Source organism: Rhinolophus ferrumequinum, chromosome 6 (assembly GCF_004115265.2).
Source record: "Rhinolophus ferrumequinum isolate MPI-CBG mRhiFer1 chromosome 6, mRhiFer1_v1.p, whole genome shotgun sequence".
Lineage (NCBI taxonomy): Eukaryota > Metazoa > Chordata > Mammalia > Chiroptera > Rhinolophidae > Rhinolophus > Rhinolophus ferrumequinum.
In genome coordinates this window covers 24,375,831-24,383,801 of record NC_046289.1, presented here as the reverse complement: position 1 = coordinate 24,383,801, position 7,971 = coordinate 24,375,831, and the positions used below count along the sequence as shown (strand labels likewise).

The window sequence follows — 7,971 nt, the reverse complement described above, 5'->3', positions numbered from 1 at the left end:
GAAATATGTGATGCATTTTTATTAATTTTAAAACAGCAATTCTAACATTAGAATGCAAATTAAACAAATTGTTTAACTTTTGTTATAGGTGCACTGGACTTTCTGAAAAGAAAACCAAATGTTATTAATCCTAGTTATTACTTCCGTATCACAGCACCAGATCTCCATTTTATTTATGGCTCTTCTCTGGAACACCAATGTCTGTTCAGTAATAAAACAATAAATAATTTCATCGCACAGGTTTGAAGACCTCAGGAACCAGGTCAGACGGGAAAAGTTGATTAGCAGCAGAATCTATTCATATTTGGTTGCAGACTGGTTGCTGAAGGGGTCGGGGGGGGGTTGCTGTGGGTTTTTGAAGAGCTCACCTCACAGTCCCACTGATGGCTCTTGAAGAGATTTTTGGATCCATTAGATTTGTATACTGTAAAGAACATTTGCCCAAATGTCTGATTTGAAGGTGAAATGAGAAGAAACAGTCTGCATTTGAACCAAGCTAAGCTATTCTTGGGAACAGCTTTTGAAGGAATGAGAAATGTTACTATAGGGGAGCTTTTCAGGCAAATGTGGGAAATTCATAAGATACTAGAGTAAAAAAATGACAGTGTCACAAACATTCCTGGAATCTCAGGGAAAATGTGTCCAGAAGGCAAGATGGCAACTACTGTGAAACGCTCTGTGACTACTAGCAGAATCTAGACGGTCACTGTAGGGAAACAAGGTCTTCCACAAAAAATGGAAAGGGAGCCCAGGTGAGAACATGGACTCTCCAAAAGTATGCAAATAAAATCAGACAAGATTGAAGAATTTTAAGGCACACCTCGCAAGGACCTCGCTAATCCACATAGGATGTTCTTTGTACGATGATGATGATGATAAACACAATATCACTTGTGTGCCAGGCCATGTCCTTAGTATTTGAAATACGTGAACACATTTACAGAAAAGAAACTTAACCAGCAATTTAGACTCAATAGGATTCCTTAATAAGGCCCAAAAGGTACACTAAGGGGCAGAAAGGACATTATAGACAAGTCATTTTTTCTAAGAAATAAAAATTCTTATTCCAAATTGCTCCTAAAATGGATAAACTGGTTAATGCTCCAGAAGTTCTAATCAAGATTATCCGGATATATGTAGATACATTTTTGAAGTTAATGCGTCTACTGAAGAGTTCTGGAGGTATTGGATGAGCAAAGGAGTCTGAATACGGCCCCCGTTTATAAAAAGAAAAGCGTCAGAGACAAGCCCTGACAAAGACCAGGGAATCTTACCTCTCTGGACCCATCAAGCTGGAGGAGTCTTTAGTGAATACAGTTTACCTCTTGGGAAAACTACTTGGTTTCTACTAGAGGAAATGATCTCTCCCTAATCACGTGGAACAGCATTTAGCGGATGACTGGTTCTAGCACCCTACGTTTTTGATGAAAATGGTATAGGATCCAGAAGCCATGTGGTATGTTAAAGAGACCACAAAGAACTTGGGAGGAATTTTCTTCAAAAGACAAAGGCTGCAGGAGGAGGAATTAGAGCAGACTACTGAGAAGATTTCAGCTCAACATAAAGGTTTTTTAACATCAGTGCAGTCCCAGAGGGAATGATTGGTCTGCAAACATGCCTAATCCGAAGCTGAATGATAACCAGTTAGAAATGTTAAGGGAATTTTGCAATAGAAGACTGGATTATATCTTTGGGTTCTTTTCAACTCTAAAGATTCTACTACCTGTTTCCCTGAAAATAAGACCTAGCCGGACCATCAGCTCTGATGTGTCTTGGAGCAAAAATTAATATAAGACTTATAGTAAAATAAGACCTTATATTAATTTTTGCTCCAAAAGACGCATTAGAGCTGATGGTCCGGCTAGGTCTTATTTTCGGGGAAACATAGTATAAAGGTGACCTCAGTATAATAAAAGCCAGTGTGAAAAATCTGAAGAAATTTCACACTGAATCAAAAACAACTAAAATTTGGGGGATGAGAATATAGAAATTTGCCCACTTGCTTGCACATCAGATGTTAAATAGTTACTGGCTCAGTAGAATAACTAAAAAATAAGGTTCCCTAGGAACTGGTGTGAGGGCCAGGTATTGAACATCTTTTGTGAGAGCGCTGAAAGTCTGGGCAAGCTCCAAGTTTGGGAGGTACAAAACTGCTGGGAAGAAGTGGAGGTAAAGAGCCAAGGCCAATGAGCCAGTCAACAGGAAGGTCTTTCAAATCCAAGAGCACAAGCAGATGATGGTGGTGTGGGAAAGGACAAGATAATGAATTGTAGGGAAAATAATTCACCAAATGAGCTCGTAGCACTCAGCCTCCACAGTACTGCTGTGGGCTAAAATGGCCAACCAAACCAAATGTTAGGTTATCCTCAGAAAGGTGTCAGAGCCCGTGGAGCTAGATAAATAATTTAGAGGGTGTTAGCAAAAATGATCAGCAGGAAGAGATACTGCTATAAATGGAGAGACTAAAAGGGCAAACTGAAAGGAGCTGTAACCAAAATCTAGATCCTTAAATAGCACAGCATAGGCCTCTCACCACAGAACAAAAGGTAGGGTGCAGATGTATTTCTTAGTAATACACAGAAAATAAGTTTAGGATGACAAATTAAACACATTAGCCAGGAAGGAGGTACTGGCACTGAAAACACACATGTTCCTATGAGGTTGGACATGTTCATTAATTCCAGTTGACTTATAAAAAGTTGATTAAAAGAAGGTGGTCTATACAAGGCAGCCACTCCATCCCAAAACATGGCCTTAGAGATTGGATGGCCTCCTTAAGGCTGGGATCTGCGCAGTAGGAGTTGCTCTCCATTCTGCTAAGAGTGAGGGTGGCTCTTAGATGGCTGACTGGAGCTAGCACAAAGCAGGATCACAACTTCAGATATAGTACCTCCTTTCCCATCCCTTGAATTACACATGAAAAACAAAACTAAGTATTTTTCTCTTTCTTTGCTGGGAGGGGGGAGCGGTAGAAATAAGGGTGGGACAGGGCAATGTGCAGGGAGGGAAAAAATACTGGTGTTGACAGGTCATGGGCTTGTAATCAGTCAGCTGAGGTTAGCATGTAAGAGAAAAATTAAAATGTTCAAAGGAATGAGGCACTCAAAGGGTTGAAAAGAAATTTTTCTTTGGTTCCCAGGGACCTGTCCCTGGGTTCTCCAAGGTTAAGTTCCAAAGCTGTTCCTTTTGGCTCTCTGACACACAAGCAATCTCAATGATTTAGACTCTGGTACCAGCTGTGCAAGCAGAATGGTTAGGTGAGAGTTCATACCAGATGTGTAAAAGTAATCACTAGACTTAAAGGCAAATGCAGTCTACAAAAGCCCCTTCCTCCTGATGAAGCCAGCTGCTGGGTTTCAATCCAGACCGTTCCCAGACTACCTCAGAACATGATGGAATCTTCTCTCCTTCTTCTTTTAAACAGGTTGTTGGCAAATGCAGGCCTCAGAGGAAGGGCTTGGCCTCAGTGGGAGATGCCCAGAGACTGCAGCAGGTGAAAGGTGGCCCCCAAGGCCCAGCCTGTCTCTATGTTGTTTACTTTCTTTGTGAGCTGTTGGGGAGGAGAGAAAAAAAAGTCATCACATTTTCACTGAATTTTCAACTCTAGCAACATGACGCAGGCAAAGATCATCCACATGACCAAAGCAAGGCAAAGTTGGGAGTAGCCAGTCTTTGGAGGCTTCCCCACTACGCTGTCCCCACTACTGCCCCTACACCTGCTAATCTGATCCCTCTGCTAATCTGAATCTTCTGGCGCAGGAAGTGATCTCAGACAGGACCTTCTGAACTCTCTCCCTAATCCCGAAACTATAACAGGAGTGGGAGTAGATTTAGAGGGAGGAAAGAACACACTAAGCTTCTCAATTCATACTTTGCAAGTAACTGCATCTTTTTAAGCACTAATGATCAACCAAGGCACGTAAGGCATTCTAGGCCAGGTTGAACTTCAATTAGTTCAGTGACCTTGGGCAAAAGATTGGATGCGACTTTAACTACATAACAAGGTGATTCAATTAGTGTTTCTCAAATTGTTTTCCTCAGAATCCTAAGGGTTCCTTGGAAGTGCTTCAAAGACAAAAGCCAACAAAGCGCATGCTTAAATTCTACACTATACTCATCTACTGGCAAGTAACTCTTCTGTCCTAAGCTCTTTAAGTGCTGATGTTCTTGGCATATGAAACACATGAAGTCCAAATACCTTAGTACAAAAGAGATTATGAAATCTGCATCACACAAGAAATGGGGTAACAAACTCATCTGGAACTGAGGAAACAGGAAGGGGAAGTGGCACAACGGAAGGTGGGGAGGAGGCTCAAAAAGTACAGTCTACTTACTTGACCCAAAGTTCAAAGTTGTGCCATCTCCTCTAACAGACTACATGCTGTTTGAGGACAAAGATAACATCTTAATCATCTTTATAACTGGATGAAAAACGGGCCACACACTAAACCTGACAAGCTTAGGGGAGGCCCACACAGTGGGCCTTACAACTCAGAGAATGAAAATAACCACAGGCTTGTCCGAATGTAAAAATTCCTAACTAAAAGCGGTCATGATGATTAGTCATGTCCTGGGCCTGCAGCTTCCTTGACAAAGGTCAATCTTTACCTTTGAAATTGTCTACTGTCTTTGTGCATCTAAGATAAAATGCCTTTGAAATGTCAGAGTAGTTTTCTTTTCCAGACCCCTTGAAGGCACAGCCGCCAGCCAGCACCAGAGCACAGACCACATTGTCTGTTACACACCATCTCTGTGCTGTAAATGTTAACTGTCCTGTACCCATCGACGTAAAAGAACTATGTGTCTCTCTGTTTTGCTTTGTATCCAATCTCAGAGGTTTCCCCACTTGGCTTTCTCCTGCCCCCTTTATCTACTACCAATGGATTCTGTGTACAAAAACCCTCCCTACATCTCCTTCTAATATATGGTTCTAATGTATAAAATAAACTGCAGAACTGCCATTCTCCAGAGCATTTTCTCAATCCACTGAGATTTTGCTTCCTGGCAATTGTCCTCACTTGGCTCAAATAAACTCTCATAAGACTTTTTCTTAGGCTGGACCTTCTTTCAACATAACCATAATGTACAATTACTCAATTAAGGCATAGAAGAAAATAAATGGGATGGGTGAAACGTAAAATGTGTTTAGAATAAATAAGTTACAACAAATAAAGTTGAGTCTGCATGTTCTGAAACATGGACAGAGGATGACAGAGGGACCCAAGATCAAGAGGCACTAAATACACAAGGCACATATAAAATATACATGACATATTACGTATATACAAGGCATTCAATATTCATGAGGTCTTAAATAAGCCACTTACTGGTGACACCCTTCTGGTCCCTCATGTCCTCTGCTACATAGAACCACCTCATGGGCTAATGAATGAGCTAATGCTACTGGACAAAGTGCCTGCTCCCGGTCCCTTCTGTCCTTCTGTCTCCTTGATTAAACTTCAGTTCTAGTGCTTGTAAGCACACAATCGGCAGCAGGAGGATCCAGGGAGTGTGGCACTTCCAACCTGCTTGGACCCTCTCCTGTGTGTTCACCTGTCCCATTTCTTTCCCTTTGCTTCTCGCCCTGCATTTTGAAATTGATTTAATAAACCATGCGACTTGGGCCTCTTTAATTTGGGCTGTAAGCCTATCTGCTCTGTGACCGCTGGGATAGGTGCCTGATATACTCAGAAGCTGCCACTGCAGCAAGGTCATTGCCCACGTTCAGAGTGCCCTGCACAGAGCTTGTTCACAGCCTGCAGAGAAATCCTCCTAATGCCACCCAGAGCCACTCTGATTACTAAACAAGTTCTGAAGTCTTTCTTCCCAACTCCCAAATAAGAAGTGTGTTATGAGACTCCTCTGCCCAGTCCCTTACCTGTAAGATGGTGCTGTCTGCAAAGCCAAAGCCATCCTTCAACAAGGCTGTGATATAACTGAGATCCATGCACAGGAAAGGACTTCCTGACGTGAAGTTTTCCAAGCTGTCACACACTGAAGTGGAGAGAGTGAAGAGAGGAATTCAGGTTTGCAGCCTACTGAGGGGTGTGTAATTTTCTCTAAATATAGACTTAGAATAAGTGAAGCAGACGTCTCCATTTGGTTCATGCCTAGGAGTCTTGGAGGCTAGAACTGTGCACCGACAGCCTCTACAAGACTGCACACAGCTTCTTAAGAACTTGCACATTTCTGATGTTATATTTTACTCAAATTTACATGGGCCCTAGATTATTTGCTAAATTTCTATGAACTATTGTTGGGGCTTAATTCAACCAAGTCCTTCATGCATTATTAGTGCTGAGTCCCAGAAGGCAAGGAAATACCAGTTAGCCCTACTTTGGGGCCACTGGTTAAGATCATTTATATTTTCAATGGACTCTCAAGGAAGCCTCTGTGACTACTTCGCACATATTTTGGTGCTCAGTGTTTCATTGACACTGATAACACTACTCCAATTTTTTATTTTTAAAGAAGAAATGTAGAAAGAACAGGCTTTCACTATTTCCTCTTGTACTCTCATATTTTTCTATGCCACCTAGTGCGTTTAACTCCCGGCAAAGACAGGAAACCAGCCTTCTGAGGGCCTTTCTGCTGACTGGCACGTTAGTCCCTTCAAGGTCACTGGAGTTGGCAGGCACAGCCTCACAACTCGCCTTCAAGGGCTGCCCCTGACACTTACCTTCCCTAGCTTTTCTTTCAAAATCTTCAACTTTTAACACACCTCCCTTTTCACAATCTGAAATGAAATAGAACAGTAGCTGATATCAAAAAGTTTTCAAAGAAACAAGAAAATTCATCCTAATGATATTTGTAATAAAGAAAAACAGGAAATAAAATTGTCAACATTAGAAAATTGGATAAACATGACTTGTTCATACAATATAATCTATGCAGTCTACTTATAATCTATTTTATGTTAGGTATTAACCACAATAAAAAATTTGACCCAATTAAAAAACTCATTAAAATATAGGAAATTAATTCATATCTCAGGCCATGATATATCACATACATACATTCTTACAGCTAAACAGAAGCATTACTATTGTGATATTAAAAAAACAAAACAGTTATAGGGCCGGCCCGGTGGCTCAGGTGGTTGGAGCGCCGTGCTCCTAACCCCAAGGTCGCCGGTTCAATTCCCACATGGACCAGCAAGCTGCGTCCTCTACAGCTAAGATTGTGAACAATGGCTCTCCCTGGAGCTGGGCTGCTGGGCTGCTGTGTGCTGCTGTGTGCTGCTGTGTGCTGCTGTGTGCTTCCAGGAACGGCTGGCAGCCAGCGTGAGAGGTCGGCAGCAGGCGAAAGCTGCCAAAAGCTGCCAAAAGCTGCCGTGAGCTGCTGTGAGCAGCTGACCAAGGACCGGCCACCGAATGCCTCAGGCGGGGGGAGTGCAAGGCTCATAATACCAGCATGGGCCAGGGAGCTGTGTCCTACACAACTAGACTGAGAAAAAATGGCTTGAACTGGAGTTGGGGGGGCAGGCGGAAGAAGGGGAAAAACAAAAAAAAAACAAACAAAAAATAGTTATAAAGGAGAAGAAACTCTGGAGTGATGGATGTTTTTTAATATTGAACTTGGTGATGGTTTCATGGGGAATACATATGTCAAAACTTAGCAAACTGTACACTTTAAATATGTACATTTTTATGCTAAGTGAAATAAGTAAGACAGAGAAGGACAAATACAATATGATTTCACTTATGTATGGAATCTAAAAAGCAAAACAAAACAGACTCACGGATACAAGGAACAAACTGATGTAGCCAGGGGAGCGGGGTGGGGGATGGGTAAAAACAGTGAAGGAGAGTAAGAGGCACAAAATTCCAGTTATAAAATAAACAGGTCAGAGGATATAATGCACAGCATAGGGAATATTGTCAACAATATCGTAACTTTGTATAGATGTTTACTAGACTTATTGTGGAGATCACTTTGTAAGGTACATAAATGTTGAATCACTATGTTGTA

General features: G+C 41.7%; 1 protein-coding gene across 5 annotated transcripts in view; it reads right to left on the bottom strand.

Moving 5' to 3' along the window:
• Nucleotides 1-458: 458 nt before the first annotated feature.
• The window catches only part of ENTPD5 (ectonucleoside triphosphate diphosphohydrolase 5 (inactive)), a 33,007-nt gene continuing 25,494 nt past the window's right edge, over nt 459-7,971 (bottom strand). For all 5 annotated transcript variants that reach the window (XM_033108977.1, XM_033108975.1, XM_033108973.1 and 2 more), the window contains exons 12-14: nt 6,680-6,736; nt 5,879-5,994; nt 459-3,550 (exon numbers count right to left, since the gene is read on the bottom strand). In XM_033108977.1, the coding sequence (XP_032964868.1) occupies nt 3,464-3,550; nt 5,879-5,994; nt 6,680-6,736 (260 nt within the window). In that variant the 3' untranslated portion in view covers nt 459-3,463. The remainder of the gene's footprint in view (nt 3,551-5,878; nt 5,995-6,679; nt 6,737-7,971) is intronic.